Source organism: Pleurodeles waltl, chromosome 1_2, assembly GCF_031143425.1.
Source record: "Pleurodeles waltl isolate 20211129_DDA chromosome 1_2, aPleWal1.hap1.20221129, whole genome shotgun sequence".
NCBI classification, from domain to species: domain Eukaryota; kingdom Metazoa; phylum Chordata; class Amphibia; order Caudata; family Salamandridae; genus Pleurodeles; species Pleurodeles waltl.
The window spans coordinates 41521119-41547004 of NC_090437.1; the positions used below are offsets into that span (position 1 = coordinate 41521119).

Sequence of the window (25886 nt, forward strand, 5' to 3'; positions counted from 1 at the left end):
GTGGACGTTTTGTTAGCAGGCTTCAGCATCTGCACAATGTGTGCTAGTTGTGAAGTCAATCACTTAGAATCTGCTGCAGTAGTCTTGTCATGCATCATAGCGGCCTTGAGGTAAGGTCTACGTTCCTCCCACACAATGATCAGGACTAATTTGTCAACCTCCCATTGTAGACTGGGGGATCTTCATAGGAAGCATTCTGAATATGTAATTAAGTCTCAGCATCACGTTCATTTTGATCATTTGGATGCAACCCCACAAGGACAGGTGCAGCCCCAGCCAGGTGTTAAATTCAGCCCTTAACTTGTCAATTATGGGAACAATATTATCATACACCACCCAAGATAGAGCACTACTCAGGTACACGCCCAAGTATTCCAAATACTCATTCCACCAAGCAAAAAGTGCCTCCTCCAACGACGTCTCTGTGGTCAACAGTGTCATATGCAGAGCCTCACACTTTGACCAGTTTTTGCAATTCCCCAAAAAGGTAGAGAAAGACTTGATCACCTGCATGAGGGCTGGGATTGATTCATGGGGGCTGGAGAGGCCTGCTAAGATAACATTTGTGTAACAGAAATACTTTCTCTCATCCACTGTCATGAAGATCCCTTGTATACGAGGCATACTGCAGATCTTAGCCGCCAAGAGTTTCAGTGGCAGCAAAAATAACAGTGGGGAGAACGGGCACCCTTATCTCGTCTCACGCTGAACAGCAAAAAAGGGGGAGAGAAAACCCCCACAGGTCACCAAGGCTAAAGATCACCACACAGCGACTGGACCTGGGTGATGTATCCTTCCCCTAAGCCCAGGCCTCCATCATCTGGAAGATGTATGGCCACTCCACCCAGTTGAATTCCTTTCTTGGCATTAACAAATACAAGTACCTTCTCATCATCATCCTGTCTCACATACCAGATCAGATGGTAGAGCTTCCTCATGTGATTTGCCGACCTCCAAGAGGGAACTAGAAGTGGAGTATAAGTCTTGAGTCTGGTAGCCAAGACATTCGCCATGATCTTCAAATCCGTGTTGATGAGGGATATTGGGTACTAGTTGGCGCATTGAAGCGGGTCCCTGTCTGTTTTGGGTTTCAAGGAGATACAAGCCTTGTTGAATTCCAGGAGAGGGGACATGGTAGTGGAGAGAGAGCTTTCTGTACAGGTTGCCTAACAGAGGCACTATCAGGGGTTTGGAATTCAATTGGGAGATCATTATCACCCAGGGCTGTCATAGTAGCCATTCCATCAATAGCCTGTGCAATTTCCTCAACTCTGATGTCAGTACCGAGTAACTGTGCTTGGTCACTTGACAGTGCTGGTAGGGCAAGTCCCATCAGAGACTACTGCTCCATGACAGCATGATCTTGTGTGGATGAGAATTAGAGGGTCTCATTAAGGTAGCAAATTCTGGCAATAAGTCAAGCAGATCGGTAAGGAGCACTTCATGAGTGATCTTAGGGCCGGTATCATTGTGCATGACTGCGCTTGTCGTAACTGCGTGGCAACAGCTGTCCAGCTTCTTTCCACCTCTGATAGTGCCACGCCACAAGCAAAAGAGTGCTGCCTCTGCTTGCGTGGTGTAATGGGAATTCAGATCATATTTGGTCCCAAGCAGCTTCTTGTGGAAATGCTGGGGGTAGTCAAACGTTATGCACCTGGGTCAGGCGAAGTGTGAGATCAGTCAGCTGACGACACTCTGCCTCACAGCAGCACTTATAGACAGCCAAATCATTCATCAAATTACCTCTCAAATAGACCTTCCCAGCCTCCCATTGCACTTGTGCGCAGGAGACAGACCCAGTAGTATGTGGAGTGTCATGGACTTATGAAACAAGATGCCCATGCCGCCCTACTCTTCCTATGGTCCAAAGGAGAGGCAGGTTGTGTAAGGGCCGTTTAAGTCCTGCTGGCATATATCACCATACCCACCCAATCTCATCTGCGTTTATCATGTTCAGTAGGTGTCACATGAGTTTCCTTCAGAAATACTACATCCAGGTGGTGCGTCTGCAAAAAAGAGAGGATTGTCTGCCTCTTAATAAAATAGGTCTAGTCATTCACATACTGGAGGCAATCCACAGTGGGCAGGTCGGCTTGGGGGGTGAGAAGGTCATGTGAAAGACTTCGACGGGTGCTAGGAAAAAGAGGTGACATTGAGCAATAAGGTAGGGACCGGGGAAACATCAGTGGCTCTCCTAGGTGTATGCATCAAATCCTCCGCTATGCGGAGATGAAGACTAAACTATGACCCAGAGATGAGTGTACACACTACCATCCCTTCCCCTATCTCTGTAGAGTGGAAACAACTAGGGGCCTGATTTAGAGTTTGGCGAATGGCTTGCTCTGTCACAAATGTGATGGATGTCCCATCCGCCATGTTAGAATTCTCATAGGATATAATGGGATCATAGTACAGAGGACGGGATATACGCCATGTTTGTGACGGAGTAACCCCATCTGCCAAACTTTAATTCAGGGCCTAGGTCTTTAGTCTTGGGATGGCAGGAGACCGCTAACTCGCAGCCAAGGCTCCTGGTCCAGGTAATGACAGAGCATGTTTGTAAATGGATCTCCATCCGTGTAATGGCCACCCAGGTCAAGAAAGGCCCAAACCTCAGAACCCAGACACTGACCACCACACAAAAGGCACACCAGACAAACTGACCCATAGGTCCATTACCCAAACCAGCCACAGTTAAAACATAAAACACAATTTTGAGCACATGATCAAAGAACATAGAATACATTATTTCTGGAGGACCCAGTTGGCAATACAGGTGCAGTCTTGGTAAGGCTCAGCACAACAATCCAACAGCATGACTTCTCCAGTGCCATCCAGGAGAGCCGGGCAATGGGGGGGCCACGGTTCCACCCACCCCCGCAGCCAGGCAGCACTAGCAGGACCACAGCAGTAGACCATCAGCAATCATCACTTGCAAGACCACCAAGCCCTGGCCACACAGTAGAATGGTAACAGCCATAGCTGTAGGCTACAGGACAGTCAAGCATAGGGTCCTAAATATAAAGCAAGAAGCAGGACTTGGCCCTTTGACCACTATGAGACTTTTTCAGGTGCTTGCCTTAGTGCGAGGACCAGTGTTGCATGACTCTCTTCAGCCTTCGACGCTCCTCTTGGTCGTCAGGTAGTCGACCCTCCCTCACCGTGGAAGTTGATGGGACAGTAGGCGGCTCGCGGGTGTCCATGTCAATGACATCCAGGGTGTACAGAAATCTCACCAGGGCCTCCAGGACATCATGCTCCCAGTTCCTGTTATCCACAGTTATAATCAACAAGGCTGGTTCTAGAAGAGCGCACTGTATGTCCCTCTTCTGAAAGCAGGGTAGCAGGGCAGCAGGGCCAGGAATCGCTTCTGGACAAAGTTGGTATAATGAGAAAACTCAGCAAAAATGATAATCTGGGTGTTCTCACAGTAATTAGGGCCATGCTTTTTCACAGCCAGGATATTCTGCCTTGTCTGCTGGTGTTTCAGAAGGCATCTCAGTATGGACCGTGGTCTCTGTGTGGAAGAGGAGGAGATTAGTGAACGGAGCCTGTTGGATCTCCAATTTCTGGACATAGGACCTATCCAAAGGTTTTGGCAAAAAAGTCATAGTGAAACAAGATCATGTGTGCCCCCTCCCTTTTCTCCAGCAGGCCGGAGATGCAAACAAAGTCAATCACTTTCCTCTGAAGCGCACCCACCCCCATCAACCAGTCTGGGAGGCCATCAATGTGAGCTTCCGTCTCCATGAGGTGAGTTTGTGTAGCATCAAGTTGCTGATGAAAGGAGGCAATGTCCATTTGTATCAACTGTACCTCCCCTCCATTTTCGTAACAGCAGTGCTAATGGAGCCTATGGAGCCCATGAAGGCCTTGATGTTGATAAGCTCGCAAAGCAAGGTGTCCATAGCCAAAGGCGACAAAGATAGTGGTGCTTACCCCATGGCTCCTGCCTCTGATGGTTTGGGCGGTCTCACCCTAGAGACATTATCTGACAAGAGGAGTTAGAGTGCAGACTTTGACTTGGATTTGACCATGTTCAATGATATGGCCCCAATGAGAGGTAAGAGGAGGCATTCCCAAAGAGCCTAAACACTTGTGCGGAGATCTCCCCAGGACACTCCCTGAAGATAGGTAAAGGGGAAGCTGCAGGAGTAAGACTTGATAATGGGACTGTTGCATGGTATCGGTAGAAGAGGATCAACCCACCCCAGTGGAACAAAGGCAAACCTAGCCCTATCGGAAGGCCTAGGCGTCTGGTTGCTGGTTGCTGGTCAACAATCTCACCAGCTGCCTAAACCTTCCAGTGCTAGTTCACCCATCGTAGGTAGATGCCCAAGATTCTGTAGTCCACAGTGGCTGGTCAGAAAGCATAATGGAAAGCCCAGTGATGGAAACCAAATGTGATGGGGAGGAGGTAGTTGGATGCAAGGGAACAGAGCCAGCAATGGAGAGTAAAGAAGAGGTGCAGAGGGACTATTTGCATCCCTAGGGAAGGGGGCCGATGCCACCATCTTCCTCCTTGCCAGACATATCATACATGGGGGCTGTGTCAGGTTGTTATTCAGCTGTCAGCCACCACACAGGTGTACCAGAAAATTGCACCTGCAGTACGACGGCATCCCTCCCACACCGTACCTCTCTCTGCCTCGAGCAATGTCTGTGGAGGGTTCCTATGCGTGCACGCCTCATCTGTTCTCACACGCCCCAGTCCTCGATGCCTCAAGGCCCATGCACTACTGTCAGGCAAAAATCGAAGGGCAAAAGTCAGCCACCATCCTAGGTCATAGTTGGGGCATTGGCATCCTGGGGAGCAATGCGGCACAACCACAAACTTCAAAGCTCTGGTGCGGCTCTACAGCGGCTGGGGTACATCACTCGTCCCAGCTGAGCAGCAAGGGCTGCCCAGCTGCCCTCTTCCTCCCTCATCCAACTCCTGGGGGTCAGCAGGGCGCAGCAGTCAGTGCCTGGTGAAGTTTGCCTGTGGGCAGGGTCAAAACCACCGACCAGGGCTGCACTAGCCAGGAGCTTCACAAGGATGCTGTAATGCTCCTTGGCAGCAAGCTCCACAGTCTGAATTCTACAATATATTGTACACCTGAGGATGTCAAAGTTCAAACTCATAACTAAGATGTAGAATTCAATTTCGCCAAACAAGGTAAAACCATTTGGTTGTTTCCCCTGCCAACTGTAACAGATTTTCTCCCTGATCTGAAAGTTTCAGTTAAACTCTAATTCTGGGACTTCTCAGACAGACACATTGGCCTTTTAAAAGCTGTAGAGCAATTGTGAATAACAGCTAAACCAAATGCAGATTATCCCTGAACACCCCAGTACAATGTCTCACAAGAGACGCTAGCTAGAATTGCCCCTGTAATTAAATTTCTTATACAACAAGGAGTTCTGAAAGAGATCTTCGGGAGTCCATGTAAATCCCTGATCATAAGTCTTCAGAAGCCTAGTGGGAAGTATTGATTAATCCAGGACCTGAAAAAGATTAATAATATTGTTGTTCCATGGTGCTCTGTGGTACTAAATCCTGTTTCAGATACCCTGTGAAGCAAAGCTTTTCATAGTGATCAACTTGTGTTAGCCATTCTTTTCCATCCTACTACAGGAAGGGAGTCCATGCCTCTTTGCATTCCAGTTCCAAAGTAGAATTTTGGCATGGTGCAGAGTTCCACAAGGGTATACGGAGAGTTCCTCTATCTTCAACCAGGTCTTGAAAAATAATATAGATCCTCTGAAGCAACTTTACAATTTGGTCCTTGTTTAGTACATCGATGACCTGTTAGTGGCATCAATGTCAGAAGAAGCATGCAAACAAGACACAACTGCCCTACTGAGACATTTGCTAAAAATAAACATAAAGTGTCCCGAGCAAACTGCAATACTGCCAGAAGGACATCTTGACTCTAAATCACCACTCTGAGAACAGAGCCAAGAAGGTGTCACAGGAGAGGATATCTGTTATTCTGAAAATGAACCCTCCCACTATGCAGAGAGAAGTCAGAATATATCTGGGAATGGTGGGCTACTGTCCCCAGTGGATTCCCCATGTTTTCTATAGTGGCCAAAGCTCTAGAAAGACGGACAGACAAGGATGCGTCAGATCCGCTACCTTGGGATGAACAAAAGCATTAATGCCTTCCTCCAGCTGAGGAAATGTCTTTGTCACACCCTGAGTCTAGGAAAGGCAAGTTACAGTATAGAGTTCATTTTATAATGTAGTGAGAGAGAAGGGTGCGCTCGCTCAGTGTCAAACGGATCGTGATTCCAAAAGACTGATTGTCTATTTTTCAGCCATCCTTGACCAGTAGTCTCAGGGTTGCTGGGTTGCCTAAAGATGGCAGTAGTGGTAGGTGTCAGCTTACAGCAGAGTGAGGGCATAGTTATGGGCTACCATCTCACAATGATGCCACATTCAGTGGAAGTACCTTGTAGTAGCATAAAGACAGAGCAGTTGTCTTACCAGATCTGAGCAAATCATCCTGGCGGCAGACAATATTACATTAAAACGATGTTCTAGTATAAACCCTGATACAATGCTGCTATTACCTGAAGCTGAAGTGGACGGGGGGTGTTGAGCATGACCGCCTCAATGTGACTGAATTGTGCACCAAGCCAAGACCTGATTTAAAAGACAAACACTTGCTAAGCCTGATTATGTATTGCTTGTCAATAGGCTTGCGTTTGAGAGATGATAGGAAAATTTGAAAGTTGCTTATGCGGGGGAAAGCCACTTGTACTTATACTCATTTTGTGCAGTCTCCACAAAAGGGGGAGAAGGGGATCCAACCAAGCATAACTGGTTCTAGGAGTGTACTCTCTTTCGGCCAGCATAGGCTCCAGACACCAGTGGGGGGTCACAAGCCCATTGTGTGAGGCCAGGGCACAGCCTTTACAAATGCAGGTGTGCCCCACCTCTTCCTCTCTCAGCGCAGGAAGCCCAATCAATATGTAGATGCCTCTCTGTGATAACTCCCCCCTCCCTGTGTAAAGGCTGTCTGAAAAGTATGCACAAAGCCCAGCTGTCTCTCTGCCCCAGACGTGGATTGGAGTCAAGCTGCAAAACACCAGAGTTAAAAGCACAGAGAAATGCTCACTTTCTAGACGTGGCATTTCTATAATGGTAATAAAAAAGCCACCTACACCAATAAGCAGCATTTGTCCCTACCATTACAACCATACAAACATGCCTATGCTACCCCTCATAGATCAGACAATGCCACCCAGATATAAGGTAGGGCATTTCCAATGCAATCCTATGAGAAGGCAGCACTCAGTGAGAAACCATATAGGCTGTTTGTCACTACCAGGATAGGACACACAACTAGGCACAGGCCCTGCCTTTTACATACATAGCACCCTGCCCATAGGGCTAGCTAGTGCCCACCTAAGGGTTGACTTATATGTAGTGAAAGGGGAGTGTTAGGCCTGGCAAATAAATTTAGATGCCAGATCCCTGTGGCAGTAAACTGTGCACGCAGGCCCTGCGCTAGCAGGCCCGGGACAGGTTTGAAAGGATACTTCTGTGGGTGGCAGAAGCAGCCCTGCAGACCCACTAGTAGCATTTAATTTACAGGCCCTGGGTATAGGGATACCACTGTACAAGGGACTTACAGGTAAATTAAATGTGCCAATCAGGTATAAGCCAATCATACCAGGTTTACAAGGGAGCGCACATGCACTTTAGCACTGACCAGCAGTGGTAAAGTGCCCAGAGTCTTAACGTCAACAAAACGGGTCCGAGAAAATAGGAGGAGGAAGGCACAACTTTTGGGGAATGACCCTGTAAAAAGGTCCAGCTCCAACAATTACTGAGAGTCAATATGGTTTTGGTGTAATTTGTGACATATTTTGCTGAAATGTTTTAATTTTGCAAGCAAAGCTGAACATTGGACCCATTATTTAAATGTACAATCAACAAATAACCCGAAAGCCTTTTGATGCGTCCTGGAATAGGTCCCCTTGGTTAGTCCACTATGGCCCCCTAATACAGCAGTGCTTAATAAGTGTTACATGTCAGGTGCAAAACGCCAACTGATGAACACATCAGTTTTCACAGATAGGATTTATGACATCTTCTGGATCTCCCATCAGGAATAGAAGATTTGTGAGGAAACTGCTTGAGGCCTTCAAATGTCCCTTGAGCTAGCAGTTGTGAAGTGTACAGCACACAGGGGTGGAAATTATTACATCACTGATGGAAGTTGGTGTTTATGGGTCCTGTGCTTTTAATGGAGAATATTCAAATGAATCTGAGTCTGCCCTGAACCTATTGTTAAACATTACTGATACATGGGAGGAAGTAAAGAGACTGCAGGAAAAAGCACTAGAGAGTGAGCAGCAGGGTTGGATTAGAGCAGGCTGTGTGAAGAATGAGGCTGAGGTTTGAATTCCTTAGGATGGAAGACCTGTTTTGCCAGTCCAATGTCACCTGTGGTAAGACATCTTCATACTCCCACACACATAGGGTTTAACCACTGTTTCAGGGTGATGGCCTAGGACCTATGTCACCAGTGTGTGCCATGTCAGCAGTTAAATGTAGGTATGAGAACATCAGTTACACTGAGTCATGTTGGGATATCGGGTGGTGCTTTCAGCCAAATGCAGCTAGACTTTATTGAATGACCGTGTGCAATGAGCTGCAATATTTTTTAGCTTCGGTGTGCATTTTCTCCCGCTGGGTGGAAGCACATCCAAGTAGGAGGAATGACAGTCTCAATGTAGACAAACTACTGCTGCATGAATTGATTTACCAGTTAAGGTTCCTGGTTTTTCTTGAGTCAGACTGTGGGACGCATTTCAGTAGTGAAGTCATGAGAATGCTTTGTGTAGGCTTCTATGTGGACCAGATCTGCATTGTGATTACTGGTCTGAAGCATCTAGAATAGTGAAGCAGATTAACTGCACACTGAAATTTCGTCTTGTCAAGGTGTGTGCATCTACATCTCTTAAGTGGCCAGTTGCTCTGCCTCTGCTGTTGAGGAGAACTAAGAAGTACCAATGATCGGAGGACAGGATTGTCACCATATGATATCCTCATGAGGAGAGCCATGAGATTGCCTACTAATGCGCCTTGTAACCATTTTAGACGATATGGTTCTCAACTATTGCAAACATTGGATGATGTGGTGCATTCTGACTCTCACCAGGTCAAAGCAGTAGCTACTGCCCAGAACCAAGATCAGTACCTTGACCTCAGTCCTGGAGACTGGGTCTGGTAAAAAAGCACTTCAGAAAGTTGCACCTAGAGCCACGTTAGTGTGGCACCTTTCAGGACATCCTGGTCACCAACACAATTGTTAAATGTGGTGGACGGCTTAACTGGGCGCATGCCTCTTGTACTCAAAAAATAAAACACAGTAGTTAGGAAGTGGAGACTACACTATTGACTTACCGAATTCGGTGTCTGATCAGAAAGTACATAAAGAATGTTACCGGCTTATTGACAGACTTGCAAGAGTTGGCAGGGACAGATGGCTGGGAGGCAATTGGGAAAGGAGTCTCTGCAGTAGGTAGCTGAATAAGTAGCACTGATGGTGGACTTTTGGGTGCTATATTAAGGACCTTATTGATTATTGGTGTTTGTGTGATTTGCTTATTGGTGAAGGGATTTAGAATGATGAAGGCAAGGATGAAATTCACAGAGAATAAGGGTATGAAGAGGAAGAGGGAAGAATTAGAGTTGAAGAATGAACAACGTAGGATTTATGATTAATTGAGGGAAATGGAGAACCCCAGACGTAATTCAAGCTATCCACAGCTTTCCACTGTATTATCTCTAATGGTAATTTCAAAATGCTTACACACTTCTATCCTTTCATTGCAGATGCCTCAAAATGTATGTTGTCAGGAGAATAGCTCATTGTTTGTTTTAGCAATGTTAACTTCGAAATTATTTGGATACTTGTTATGATTTACAAAGTGATTTACAAAGTGTGTTAGGATGGGAAAGAGCCTTCGGCACCAGGTGGACCAGGCTGTGTCTCCAAGGTCATGTGGCTGTGTGAGCCTTTGTTTGGCAATGGGAAATTAGGGAGTCTCTCTGCTCTCAGGAGGGAGCGAAACCTGATTGTTTACAAGGATGGGGAGTTGGGGGGAAGATGTTCCAAAGAGAATGCAATGGTTCTTTTAATTGTGTGTTTTAAGAGTTGTTCAGCAGATCCTGACCTGACTTCGCTGAGGGAAGGCCTTTCCCTAATTCAGCTGATACTGCTATCTTTGGTTCTTGAGCTTGTCTCTTGAACTTATCTGCTTTCTCCATGAACGTTCATTTGGTTCAGTTAAGAATTACATCTTCTGCTTAGAATTTTCCCCTCTCTATTCTTGATGCTGTATTTAGAATAAGGAAGTTCCTTTATGGAACTGATACTGACTTAGATCTGCATATTCACATTGTGATGATTTGCAATGCTATCTACATTATATAGAAGTTCAGACTGAATAATCAATTAGATACACATCCTTACTTGATAAATCAAATTACTAAGATTAACGTTTGTAACTATGATTAAGCTGCTATTAAAACTTCATGGGTCAGACACAATCCTCTCTGTTGTTCTTGTGGAGCAGAATTGGTTTCACAGTAATTAAACTTGTTGTGCTGATGTTGGCTCCTTCAGTACACTTCAAATCAATATCAAAGGTTGATACGACCAGTGGCGCAACATGTTCAATTACTAAACCAGAATCTACCTGTATGGAAAGATGTGCCGGATCAGTCTGATTTTAATGAGGAATCTCGAAAGCAGAAAACTCCACAAACAATGGATAATAATCATAGTATTAATTTCAGACAGTTTGCAAAAGAAAAACATTGCCACTTCGCACACCTGTTCTTTTGACCCATTTTAAGCCAAATGCTCCTTCTTACAGTATCCTGAGCATAAATTGACCACTGATGCGCACCGGTTGACATCCATGGATAGTTTTTTTCCTGGTTGTACAAGACAGTGCTGACAGAATCGTAACGCATGGCACTGGCACAGAGTACAGCTGTGACTTACTTTCATAGAGCATGCCTGAACAAATTATCCATGTGCCCTGTGCAGTGTTGTGCACGGGAATAGAAGTTCTGAGGTTAGGGGCTTTGGCCAATTGAGTAATGAACTCCACCTCATTTTGACTTTTATACACAAAAATGTTCTTTAAAAATACCAGTTTCCAAAACAAACAAAACAAAACCTAGAAAATTGCCTTGTTCTAAACAAGCATTGGCAGAGTCAATAGTCTTCGCTCTTTTGATCTATTGGCTTTGCCACAGAATCTTCGAAAATCAAAATGCTTTTTGTAAATGCTGTGCAGCATCCACAAAAACAGACAAAGAAAGAAGGCACGAGAAGGTGAGCGGGAGGAGGGAGCAACATGGAGATCACTTGAAGGGTATTTGGTGGGGCAAGCAGCGCACGAGAGAGAGCAAGAAGACACGTGTGCTCTCATGAAGTGCTTAGCAAGAAAGAAAACAATAATTCCCTAGCGGGATACAAGTCATCAGATCATAATGATGGTTAAGACGCTCTGCTCCTGGGGAAGGGCAAACACAACATGAGGAAAACAAATACATTGAAAATGAAGCAAACAAATGAGAGTGACAAGAAAGTCAACAATTGATAAGTAATGAGAAGCCTCTAAGTAAGATTGTAAACATACTTTTTTTTTTTTTAAGTCCAAACTAATCTTTAGACATCTCCTTGGTGTTTAACAGTCACTATAGTGAAATGCAGTTTACAAATACTTCATTAGGCACCACGGAAAAACGTGCATTTGGCAGTTTTTGCTTGCCACATCAATTCTACAAAACAAATGTGCCTGGTGGAGAATTATTTCCCAAAGCAAAGTGCATCTGAAGCCACATGCAATGGAAAAGCAAAAGCAGTGGTGTATCCAGTGTGTCATGGGTCATAGTGCAAGGAAGGAAATTGGCCTGCTGCCTGATGTTTGAATTGCAAAATGCATTAATAAGCAGGGTTCAATGGCCCCTCAAACCTCTGGGACCTATTGGGACAGCCCCTGCTGCACAAATGAAAATTACATGACTGTGCAAAACAGAGCCACCACTCAAGTGAGGCAGAACTGAAGAAGAAACTACTCAAACCTTGGCAGTGGTTTGTTCTTTTTATCAAGAAGACAGCCCAATGTAGAAAGAAAATGGCTGCCTTACCTTTACGATTTCACAACCATATGCGTTCCGATCATAGCCTGTATCTTATTACTTTGAGATTCAAGGGTACTGGGTTGGGCATCTAATCTGTTCCTCAAAACACATAGAAAGGTAGGAGTGCAAGCATTGAGGTGCTTTATGAACATGTCATGGTGCCTTTTCTAGAGCCCTCAAATAAAACTTGTTTCTAGACAGACGTCTTTTGTACAGACTGCTGGAATAAATTACTCTTCCTAAGGGACATGGCCGAAGGTACAATCACAACTGGTTGAGCAAAACAATTTTTTGTACCAGGCCCCATGAATATCAGTGACACCCTTGTACTACTTGACATGCAGATTAATATCCCCCATCAATAATCATCTTTCTCACCTGTGACCTCACTGTAGTAGTCACTCATCTCTCTATATATGAGCCAGTGGAAGATCACATCCTGAGAAAGGATAAACAGCACATTTTTCACCCGTTGCATGAAGGGCATCTGGTCAATGAAGCTTATCGTTGTAGCAGGAACGTAGGACGGAGGGGCTGGGATCTGCCCACAAAGCCGCTCCACTGTGCTAGCCATAGAGAATCTAAAAGTATACAAAAAAGGGATTCCCAGCAGCTCGGCCACCAGCTCCCCACAAGGGGCTAGTGGGTCCGAAAGAAGAACATCAAAACCAGTGCCACGTAGCTTCGCCACCAATGCGGTGTCCAGGACAGTGGAATCACAGGCTTGCCTTTGCATGGCCATCATGTTAGATACGGATGCTTTTATCCTAAGGAAGGTCTCCCAGTATGACAGATCAGGCAAGTCATTCATCAAGAACTTGAGCATGTCTTCGACAGCAGCCTCTAGCATGTCCTTGGTAAACGGGACTGAGTACCACTCAAGGTTGAAAGGCGATGGTTTGTCAGATTCAATGAGTAACTGGGCTGGATTCACCAGGACAGTCACACGGTGACCTCGGACAACAAGTTCTTCGAGGATGAATTTCATATTAAGCCAGTGACTGGCATCGGTAGGCCAAACTAATACCTTGCCACAGAAACCGTGCCCCAGACACGAGACATGAATGAAAAGAAATGCAAAAATCCAACTCCGGGACATTTTGCAAGTTGGTACACCTGCTGTCTCTCACAAGTGAGGTGTGCAAGGGATGAGTGGAAATTATGGCACATTGGCCGACAAAATGAAAGTAACTCACATCAGTGTACCGCTGACATATCTTTGAATGATTAACTTGAACTCGTGTTGCAAAGAAACACGTGCAAAGTCCTCTGAATTTTCTGTGTTAGACCAGGAGGCTAAAGCAATTGTAAATATTTCCACTAATTAATATGGCTGATACTGGTGGCACACATTCTTTCATCTTAAGACTTTCAAGTATCACACTCAAACATTTGTCAAAAAATATTTCTAGATGTATTTCTTTTCCTCCATACTTCCACATATAACCTAGGGCCCACTTTAGCATTTGTGGTCTCAAAGCCTGTGATTCACAAAATAACAGCCCTTACAATCGCAAAATGCAAGGGTGCAATGTGCCAAAGCCAGAAAGCCTTTATGAATCACAAAATGCATTTTGCAACTCATTACAAATCGCAATTACAAGGGGCGTGAAAAAGGGGCATTTTCTCCTAATTGTGAGTCCAGTGACATGTATTAAAGCTTTACCAATGTGAAACGTTATTGACTGTCAAATTGGGATGTTAACAAATTTGCAAATGAGCAGAGAAAAACTTCCCTCTGAGAATCGTGTTGTGTGAGGTGAAGCCTGACCAGTGAGGATCCCGCAAAGACCTCCTCCCGAGGGCAGACCGTCAGAAGTGGTAGGCCGCTAAGCCAGTGAAAAGGGACGGTGGAGATTGGCCGGCTAGGTTTGAACCCGTCAATTAGGAGGAACGGTACAGCGGGCCAAGGTGATCAAAAGAAGGGCACAACACCCTCCAGGCACAGTTTTGGCCTTGCTAGATCAAGACATGACCTCCCCGTGGTATTTTGGCCTCAGTGATTGACTGGTAGATGCAGTGGAAGGATCATCGGAGTAGCTGGTTCCATGAGCATCAGAGCAACCGGTGAGGCTCACAGGTGGAGGAGGTGAAGCGGTGTCAGGCACAGCCAGTGCAACAAGGGCGATGAGGACTGCTGAGGTGATGCATACGAGGGTGGCAACGTCTGAAGGGAGCAGCACACACATTGAACCCGGTGCGGAAAAGCCAGGGATTAAGCCCACAGCATCTGGGTGCGTGCTCAAAAGCCTCCCGGATTTAGAGAGAAGGAGAAATTGGATCTGTACCATGAGGGAGCAGAAAGAGGTTGGGTCCCACCCACCAGAGGCATAACAAATTATGGCGTGCAAGTGGATGTTTTGAATTCCACACAACAGGGCACGCTGGGGCAGCAAGGCACACACGATCAAGCCCACATTAGTCAAGCAGGTGGATGGCATGGGGGATGGGAGCCTGGCCTCAGCAGGCACAGCCTCCAACATAATTTATGGGAACCCTTGGAGGATGTGGCCAGGATCAAGATTCTCAATTTCTCCAGGTTACCTGCCATTATACTGGCTTGGCTTAAGCCCTTGGCAGGGTCAGGGAGTGGGTGGAATAAACACAGGGCAACCACCAACTCCCACAAATACCAAGAACACTGGGGAGGAGCCAGGAGCAGCACTAGCCAAAGCCAATGAGGTCACAGAGCCTCAGGCGCAGAGGGCACAAACAAGCAGAGGCAGAAGGACAAGGATGGAGGGAAGGAGGCAGGGCAGGCCACAGTCAGTGACAAGGTCCCTCTGGGTGAGACTGACCCCATGAAAGCATGGACTGAAGGAACAACACACGGGGTAGGGGTGGAAAGACATCAAGTGAATGCATTTGACCCTTTCCAGGCAACCCCCATAATAGTGAGGGAAACAGGGCTGGCCAGCCTTATTCCTCTGGCAGTTAAAGAAAGGATATGGCGTTAGGAGTTCATTTACATATTCTCACTCCTAGAGGTGTGCCTGGCAGGTTTAGATTTAATTACACACAACAAGGAGTAGAAAAGGAAAGACAGGTGCAGACCAATGGTAGAGAGATCCATAGAGACCTGGCTGCGGGCTTTTAGAACTTTGGCATGAGGTTTTATAGAGAAATTCCCAGTCAGCGTGGCACCGCTGTTCCTCCATTATCAAAAGGTGCATGAAGCACAGCAAAATACCAGGGGACGCTTGGCTGCGCTATGATGAAGGGCTCAGGGAAAAAAATGCAGACCTGGCCAGTCATCAACTGGGACCACCAAATGTAGAAGGTTTTCACCAACCACATTGTGGCGGCCAGGGAAGGGGTGAACATTCAAGAGCATAATTGTTGCACCGAGGGGTGAAAAGGGAAGTTTGATGGGTTCACACACGATGGCAAGGACCCCATCTGGGAGTAAATTAGAGGGGAACAGCACCACAACATGCTGGAAGTATGACACAGATGAGTGTAAATGGGAACAGACCTGGAATTTTAGACACATCTGCAGCAACTGCAGAGGAATACACCCAGCAGTTGAGTGAGAAAAGGCAAGAGGGGCAAGTGAAAGCAAGGACAGTGGCAACAGGAGGTAGAAAACTTGCAAATGTGTCTTGGGAAGGGGGAACCTGGGAACCAGCAGCATCTCTTCCAACCCCCATTCCGACAGGCTTGCTTATACGGTTACTGAGCAGATAGCTCAAGCAGAAGGAGGGTCAATTGTTGGCAGAGGGACTCATCTCAGGCTTCACCATACCGTACCAAGGTCCTCAGGCCCATCGCCTTTGCCAGAACCTGAAATCAGTTAGGGACAACCCAGTGGTGGCCAGGCATAAGATATCAAAAGAAATTTGCCTTTGCAGGGTCGCGGGACCCTGTCTGGAACCCCCCATCCCCGCTTGACACCTTCATTGTTTCCCCTCTAGGGGTAGTACAAAAGAAGGAACAGGAGAAATACAGGTTGATTCATCACCTATCATACCCTCCGGATGAATCAGTAGATGATGGGCTGGGACAGGATAGCTGTTTAGTCTGTTATGCGAAAGTTGACGGTGCAGTTGACTTAATAAGAGCAGCAGGAAAAGGGGCGCTGCTGGCAAAAACAGATATTGAATTCACATTCTGCCTGTTGCCACTGCACCCTGACAGCTATCACCTCCTTGGTTTCCAGCTTTTTAATGCCTATTACTGTGACAAGCGCCTGCCCATGGGCTGCGTGATCTCTTGTGCTTGTTTTGAGACTTTCAGTAGCTTTCTAGAATGGGAACTGTGAACATGGTGCACAACAGAGGGGTGCACGCACTACTTGGATAACTTCTTATTCATTGGGAAACAGGCACCACAGAGTGTGGAGATTTGCTGAAGTCCTTTATAGAACTGATCGGAAAGCAGGGGTTTCACTTGCATGCAAAAAGATGCAAGGACCAGCCACCTGCCTGCCTTTCTTAGGGCTTGAGCTGGATACAGTGGAAGGGTGTGTAAGCTCCCCCAGACCAAGGTAGGAGAGCTAAAGCAAAGTATAGAGGTGCTATTCACAAAAAAGAAGGTCACGCTGGCCGAGTTGCAACAACTGTTAGGCAGGCTCAATTTTGTGAACAGGGTGATCTCAGCAAGCAGGCCATTTGTTAGGTATCTGACGTGGCTCACCAAGTGCCTAACTAAGAAACATAACAGGGTACAGCTTCCATAAGGAGGAAAAAAGACCTGGTTCAGTGGTTGGGCTTCCGAGGCAGCTTTAACAGAACAGTAATATGGCGAGAGCCATGGTTGACGGCTGAGCAGCTGGAACAATTCAGAGACACTGCAGGGAGCGATGGCTTCAGCACTGTGCTGGGCCCAGCCTGGGCAGTCACACACTAGCCCAACACCTGGCATTTGAAGGGACTCACCAAGAGCATCACAGTGCTGGAACTCTCCCCTATCATCGTTGCCTTCGCCATATGGGTGCACAGGCTAGCCAGTAGATGGATTACCCTGTGGTCTGATAACCACGCAGTGGTGCAAGAGTTAAACATGGGAACAGCACAGTGCGTGGCAGTGGTACATATAGTAGGAACCTAGTGGGGTGCCAATTTTGGGCTATCATAGCAATTAGGGCCTGGCAGATCCCAGGTAGTGATAAATTCAGTGGCCGATGTGGCAACTTGTTTTCAGTGGCAGAGGCTCAGACAGATGGTGCCGCACACAGACCTGCACATGACACCAGTGCCTTTGAGATATAGTAGACTCAGCCTAAAGATACTAGTGGACAATGCACTATCCCCCAAATCCCCCACAAAATACAGTAAGTGCTGGGAACATGACCGGCGCATTGTGGCAGAGCACCATAACAAATGAAGATTTGCAAAGGTTCATACACTGGGCATTCACGGGGGGAAAAATTAAGGCTCGGGCCCAAGCACACCTCATCGCTGTCTCCTACTATGCAAAGCTGGCTAAAAGGAGGGACCAAGTCAATTCATTCTATTGCAGGGCAGCCATGAAAGGGTGGGGGCGGATGAAACCCAAGTGCAGGGACCAGAGGCTTTTTGTGCAAAAAAAAAAGTTTCTCACAGGGCTCCTTGACTTATGTAGACCAGGGCACAAAGGCATGATGTTCAAAGCAGCTTTTGCCCTAGCATTTTTTGGGGGCCTACCGCATTAGCAAGCTTGTAGCCCCCTACAGGCTGAACCAGGGAGGGCTTGCCTTCTAGGTGAGGGTGTCCACATGGGGGAGGGATATATGATACTTCACCTGCGAAGGTCAAAGACAGATCAGGAGGCAAATGGGAAGTACTCATGTCTAGACTGCCTAGATGACAGCAAATTCTACCCAGTATACCTTATGCAGGAATACAGATTAGGAGGCAAACTGGAAGTACTCACGTCTGGACTGACTAGATAACAGCAAATTCTGCCCAGTATACATCATGCAGGAATACATGAAGAGGGCAGTGCAGAGAGATTAACCACTCTTCAGACACGAGAAAGGCACATGCCTGAGGCGCTTTCAGTTCATCACAGTGCTTAGGATGATTGTAGCTGAAGTGGGGCTCCCCCTCAGAAAAATTTGGGTCCCACTCCTTTCGCATAGGTGCAGACACAACAGCATTAAGAAATTGGCTTAGCCAAGAGTGCATAAAACAGCTAGGTCACTGGGCATTGAGCGCATTCAAAGGTTACATCCAGCCCAGCACCCCTAAGTCATTTTTTTTTCGCGACAGACCCTCCAGGTGACAGGCGTAGGGTATGGATCTTAGGCCACTAGTATATCCCACAAGCACATAGGTGGGCAGCAGCCCAGAAAGAGTACAAAGAGATTTGTTTACAGAATACATCAGTGACATGGCTGGGGCAACCAGGCATGAGATGGGCCCAACTGCTGCCAGCCATCCGGAGCACATTGCTACTGGAGGGAAAACTGGATGCTGTGTTAATCTACCTTGAGGGTAATGATCTAGCATGTCTCGGGAGGAAGGACCTGTTAGGGGCTATGGTATCCGGCTCACAGCAGTGGCAAGGCTGCTGCGCCCAGCTGACATCATATTAAACCTGAATGGAAATGAGGTAGGGACCGCAGAGAGAGGTACAGGCGAAAATTTAAGATCTTGATGGTGAAAGTATGCAGGCCCAATGTCAGGGGCTCCTTTTTGAGGTTTATCAACCTCAAGAGCTAAGTATTACGCATCGGATGGGTTCCACTTGACCGGGGTAGGGATGGACATGTTCTTACTCAATATGATAGGTGCACTGGAACAACTAGGTTTCACATAGTTGAGCAGAAGGGGACGAACCACAAGCAGAGCGTGGGAATAACACAAAGACAGCCAGAAAAGCACAGACAGTATCCTTGGAATGCCTCATGGCAGGGGCATGGGGAACAGTCAATGGCCAGCACCAGGAGGACACAGCACTTGCACTTGGGTTGAGGGCTGCCTAAGTAGAATTTGGTAGCAAGGGAAGCCTAGAAGTTGTTAAGCGCTAGACACATGCAGAAAGGAGCCATCGCTCAGAGGTTGTGCAAGAATGCTGGCAACATTCAATAAAGATGACAAATCAGAAGTATTGATCAAAAGGATAGATGCACAAAAATAAGAGATAACCATAGAACGTACGAATGACCACAAGTTATGATGTTTTCTGAACCATGTAATGTTACTATAGTAAACGGCGATCATTTTAAATCCCAGCAATGTTTCCCCTTGTGATTGATGGAAGGGAATGGGTTATAGGAAGGGAGTGTTGAAAATGACTGAAAAGGATCTGGCATTCACTCGCGTGGCTAGGAGGGGTCAAGACAGAGAGAGAGAGAGGTAAGAGAAAGAGGGACACGAAAGCGAGAGAGAGGGAGGTCTGAGGAAGTGAACAAGAGCGATATAAGTGAGAATGAGAGAGTGAGAAGAGATGGACGACAAAGAAAGAGAGACAGAAAGAGAAAGAAAAGAAAGACGAGAAAAAAGCAAAACAGACACATGGAAGGTGAGGAAGGACATAATCTGATAGGGCAAAAATCACAAAACATGAGTATTGTGCAAAAAGTGTCAGAAACCGGAAACTTGATTCACAAAGATAGTATCTGTAGATTGTTATGTGGACAGATTTCCCTTGCAGCTGCAGAAAAATCAGAGCATGCACAGATCCGCTGCTCTTTGGAGTGAGGCTTAAGGGTGCAGCCTTGGACAATTCATGGGAGCATGAGGGGAGTAGCCACTGCAAATAGAGTGGATACCTGAACAAAACCTCTAACTCTGTGTGTACTCACAAACCTTTGCCGTGCTTTTTCATACTACCATTCACTTCTAAATTTACCCTAGAGAAATCCGGTCCCAAGTGGTGCCTAAGATGCATCAAATGACTTGGAGGCCTACCCGAGCTTTTACATAGAAAAATAAGATGATTCTGGAGAATCGAGGTCCGAAGTATGCATTAGAGATCACTAAAATAGTCAGCAAAATAATGTACATTAAGTACCCTAAGACTGCGTATTTTATGGCAATATTATTTCACTAGTTTGTAATGTTGAGATACATTCTCAGTATACAGTATACAGCAATTCTGGTAAATGCATAACTGTGCAAAAAAGCCAATGCATCACATTCACAAAATTCCAGTGGCCCTCTCTATGACCCACTGGGACTCAACAAGAGGCACAGTTAATTGCACCCTTTGATAATCTGGGGACATGATGTACTATGTGGCTGGAACATTGAGTATTTCACTTGTCCTGTGATGAAATCTTCACACTAAATCCTGTCTTTTGGGCCGGGCAGAGAGGAGGGGCGGCTGAGACTGCTCCTATAACATAGCTATGAAGTTCTTTGCTTTGAAACTACTCCATAGCTTAAATTAAGTGATCACTTGTTCCGTAAATTCATCCTGTAACACACTGATAGTGGTTTTACTCTTGAATACATTGCTGGAATATAAGGGGATACAGATGGATATTTGATCCACCAGTTATTACTGACCCACATATGAGATTATGCCGGGCACCAGCAAATCTTACTGTGTCCAATGCAATGTGCCAACACCTGGACACATGCTAGAACGGCTACCGGGCATCAGCTCTCCAATCTTCCTTTTACAGCTGGGTCAGGCCACAGGCGGTTTTAAAGGGCAATCAACAGCCTTTTTTTACCTTTTAGTGAGAGCTGCTGTATGTCAAAGAGTCACTGGTGTGTAACACAATGCCATGACACAGAACTCAGAGAGTCACTTGTCAGCGCCAATGCAAACAAAAACATGCAGAATGTCACTTCCCAAGTTATCATCAGACAAACTTAGGGCCTGATTTAGATCTTGGCAGAATCGGTCCCGCCTTCGTTTTTCCATAGGATAATCCGTCTGCCGACAAGGTTGTCCGTCTGCTCTATTTAGATACTGGTAGGCCCATAGACGAAAGTCCCTTGGCAAAATGCCATCACTGCCATGATTTTCCACCCGTGTCAAAGGCACCATAGGGAAAAGTAGCTGGTGGAGGGACCACAGCCAGTTTTACCGCTGGGCCAATCACAATGAGCCTTCCCGCCAATGTAACTGTGGCAGGTAAATCTCCACACCTGAGTTAGTGGAATTGAAGACATATAAGGTCGAAACTTACCTTTGTTTTACTTTTTCATTTCCTTGCCACCATGAACCCGATTGTACAATCTCAAACTTTGCTGCTGCTGCTGGACTATGAGGAAAATCAACCCTGTCATCGCTGGAACTGAAGGTAAGTGTCTGTTTTACCTGTTACCATTGGATTTGTCTCTGTACATTTGCGCCAGACTCCTGCATTTAAAAAAAATACTTGCAAGCAATACTACAATAACGTCCAATGCATATGTGTGTGTAATGTTGTAGTTTAATACATTTGAAAAAACACACCTCTATATATTATTTACATTTACCAATTTGGTCTAAACTGCCTTCATGCTAATGGACACCTACACAAAAAGCCACATTAATCCCAAACTCAAAATATGTCCATACAGGTGTGTTTAATTATTTTCCCTAGACTACCAAATCAGATACATATATATTACACATTACTGAAACTACGTACATCTAATAAAATGCAGTAATTGCACTACACAGTGCAACAAGTGGGTTAACAAGAAATGCACATTCAATGTCACCTCTAACTTTAAAACATGTCATATAAGTATTAATGTCCCATTTACTCTTTCGTAGTGCATTTTCTGGTAATCATTAGATGTCATTTAACTCAAAAGTTTTTTTTTTCATGTGCAGTGCATATGTGCTTATTATTAACACCTCATTTTTAAATAATCACACCTGCATTCACAAGTTACAAAAAACAACATGTTTAATTTTGGTGTAAATGTCCATTATCATGATGAATGCTTGCACCACAATTAACATCTCCGTTACAAATGCTCATCACTAATGTATGCACTATACAAATATGTAAAAAATAAAACCTGTAAATGAAATTAAGTTTATGTTACTCACATATGCATTAGTAACTTTGCCATCATCAATTACTATTATTAATGTCAGGACAAACTTTGTGAAAATAAATGATAATTTTTCAACAAATCTCTCAGAACCATTTAAGTAACAACAAATAATAATAATTGTACATTAAATATGTGGGTACACAATTTGGGCTTCTGGCCCAGAACTTGCCACCTAATGACACTGCCAGTGGCAACCTTCTCAGTAAGGAGCATCTAGTGGGCAAACAGGCACCTCAATGATCTTTCTTGGGAGGTGTGGGTTTTGGTTTCTCAGGGATCAGGGACAGGTAATCAGTAAAAGCAGGTGGAGGAGAAGGCGTGGAAGGGATGGGAGAGGATGAGGTTTGGGAGGTAGCAGGAGCTGGAGTGTGTGTTGTGTGTGTGTCATTTTGCAGGTACAGGTGGGTCTGGCGTATGTGGTGTACATTTGAGTGTGTGTTTCCTTGAAGGTGTGTGGTGTTCAGGTGAGTGTGTGCATTTTTGTTTGGTGGGTGTTGGTGTATGTGAGATTTTCTGCGAATATGTTTGTTTGGATGAGTGTGCTGTTGAAGTGGTTGGTGTGGTTGTGGTGCATGTGTCTATGGCCCTCATTACAACCCTGGCGGTAAATCCTGCTTTCCGCCGTGCAGAAGACCGCCAACATACCGCTGCGGCCGCGGAATTCCGCTACAGGTATTATGACCCACAGTTCGGAATCCACCACAATACAGACACCCATACAAGTGCGCCACACCAAAGGTCAGTGATAAACTGGCGATAACAAAACCGACACCGTCACGCCAACAAGAATACGCCCACAGTATCACGAGCCACGAATCAATGCGGCGGTCTTTCATCCGCCGTAATCCATTGGCGGTACACACTGCCGCGCTCAAAATACACACACATTAACAAAGCACAACCACATTGGACAATTCAAAATACACACACCTGATACAAATATAAAGCACACATCCACATCACCCACAAACCCTTAATACCAAAATTTTGAAGGAAGGCCAGAGAGAGAGACTACCTAAAACAACACCAGCATCCACAGACACACAACACCATCACTTACACAACATCCACGCACCTCAAACAACACACACCAACACATCCCCTCACACATCACAACAGACAACACCTCTCACATCACCCACACCACATCATGGCACCTCAAAGACACCCCAGGTTCTCTGACGAGGAGCTCAGGGTCATGGTGGAGGAAATCGTCCGGGTAGAGCCACAGCTATTCGGATCACAGGTGCAGCAGACATCCATTGCTAGGAAGATGGAGCTATGGCGGAGAATTGTCGACAGGGTTAACGCAGTGGGACAGCATCCAAGAACACGGGATGACATCAGGAAGAGGTGGAACGACCTACGGGGGAAGGTGTGTTCAGTGGTATCCAGACACCAGATTGCTGTACAGAGGACTGGCGGTGGACCCCCACCTCCTCCCCCACAACTAACAACATGGGAGGAGCAAGTCTTGGCAATACTGCATCCTGAGGGCCGCGCAGGAGTAGCAGGAGGACTGGACTCTGGTAAATCATATCTTTACTACTTTATCCCCCACACCCCACCTGCATGCCATCACATACCGCCACCCTTACCTTCACACCCATCACCCCAACAACCCACAGATACCCCACCAACACAACCCACACATCACAAAACCAAGCCCTGCATGTAACACCAATGCATGGACACCCATCACCAAAGCATGTCCAGTACAGAGACTCACTCATGCCCCAAAATCACCAATCACACAAGGGCCAAGCCAATAATGCAAGCACAGAAGTAGAGGGTAACTCACCCATTGCTCAAGATGGCACACAAACATACAATAACTATGCATTTACACCCCAACAGGACCCCTACCCAACGTCACCGGACAGGAGGTGCCAGACATATCCAGTCCCCCCACAGAAGAGACCCACAGTGATGACAGCAGCTCTGCACACCTGGATCAAGATGACCAGCCCGGCCCATCAGGGACCTCATGACAGTCGGTTCCCCTGACACAGTCACAAACCACCACAGACCCTCCCCCCTCAGGAAACACCAGCACAGCACCCACCCAGCGGGCCCATCCCTCTGTCCCCAGGACACGTCCATCAGCAGTGTGTCCACCACTACAGGGAACCCAGGCAACCCCACTAACACAGGGCGATCAGGGACCTGGGGGCAGTGGCAGTGGACCAACGGTCCAGGGGACAGAGGCACAGGATAACAGGGAAGCTGGGAGGACTGCTGTGCGACAGGGGGAGGACAGGGCCAGGGAACCCACTCTCCACGAGGCACTCTCCAAAATCATGGGAGCTTACCACCATTCCCAGGAGACCATGGGCACAGTACTGGCCAAGTTTCAGGAGACTCAGCGGCTGCAGGAGGAACACTACCTGGGGATCAGGGAGGACTTGAAGTCCATTAACAACACCCTGGTCACCATTGCAGGGGTGCTGGCAGACCTTGTCAACACCAGGAGGAACACAGTGGCACACCAACGGGCCCCTGACACTAGCTTGGACGATGAACAGCCCTTCACCTCCGTCGGTGCTAGTGGACAGGAGGCACCGCCACAGGAACAACAGGACACCAGCACCCCACCCCCTGCAGATGGAGAACCACCCCGCAAATGGTCCCTGAGATCCAGGAACAAGACAGAGAATATTGCCAAGCCCCCGCCAGGAAATAAGACACTCCTGAATGTCACTCTTCTGCCCCACTATGTCACCCTGTCCATCCTTAAACTGCCATTGCTCCACTTCCTATGCCCCTTTGGACAATGCACCTGTGAAACCAATAGACTGGACTCTCCCATGGACATACCTCCACCATCACCCCAGCCCATTTTACAACCCCCTCCACTTATTTGCACAGGAATAAGCACACTTCAATCACAAAACAATCTGGAGTCAGTCTGTGCTTTCACAAATGTGTAATTGCAATATCAATGGAATATAGCAATGTCAATTTACTTGTTCACATACCAATGTAACACAGCTGTAGTCCAGGAGTAAACATAGCAGAGGGCACAAAGTGGGACCCAGATCTGTGAAATGGAAAGTCAAAGTGACAAGTCAGTGTCCATACACTGAGTGAAAATGACAGACTTATGCTAGCTCCAACAACAGTATGAGATGTGGGAAGCAGTTACATCTTCTTACCTGTGTCTCACTGGAAGTATTGCATGATGATGTTGTTTCGGTTGTCGATATCCTCTTCTTCTGCCTCCTCTTCTTCACTGTCCACAGGCTCTACAGCTGCAACAAGACTACCATCTGGCCCATCCTTCTGCAGAAAAGGTACCTAGCGTCGCAAAGCCAGGTTGTGCACCATACAGCAGGCCACGATTATCTAGCACACCTTCTTCGGTGAGTAGTATAGGGAACCACCTGTTAGATGGAGGCAACGGAATCTGGCCTTCAGGAGGCCGAAAGTACGCTCTATTATCCTCCTAGTTCACCCATGTGCCTCATTGTTGCATTCCTCTGTCCTTGTCCTGGGATTCCTCACTGGGGTCAGTAGCCATGACAGGTTGGGGTAACCAGAGTCACCTGCAAATGTCGAGGGACAACTGTTAGACACACACTAACCCTTATGACAACCCCATACCCAGACACCTATGCCAAATGTATTGGGACCTTGGCCTCACCTATTAGCCACACACGGTGCCTCAGGAGTTGCCCCATCACATAAGGGATGCTGCTATGTCTCAAAATGTAAGCGTCATGCACTGAGCCAGGATACTTGGCATTGACATGGGAGACGTACTGGTCTGCCAAAAACGCCATCTGCACATTCAT

The 25886-nt window shown here is 46.5% G+C and overlaps 1 protein-coding gene across 2 annotated transcripts in view; it reads right to left on the reverse strand.

Annotated features, from left to right (window-relative positions):
• LOC138296661 (UDP-glucuronosyltransferase 2A2-like) overlaps positions 1–25886 on the reverse strand; it is a 426472-nt gene that overhangs the window by 272491 nt on the left and 128095 nt on the right. The window contains exon 4 of one of the 2 annotated variants that reach the window (XM_069236020.1): positions 12616–13161. The exons of the other annotated variant lie outside the window; for it this stretch is intronic. Within the exon in view, the coding sequence (XP_069092121.1) occupies positions 12616–13161 (546 nt within the window). The remainder of the gene's footprint in view (positions 1–12615; positions 13162–25886) is intronic. 2 annotated transcript variants of the gene reach the window in all.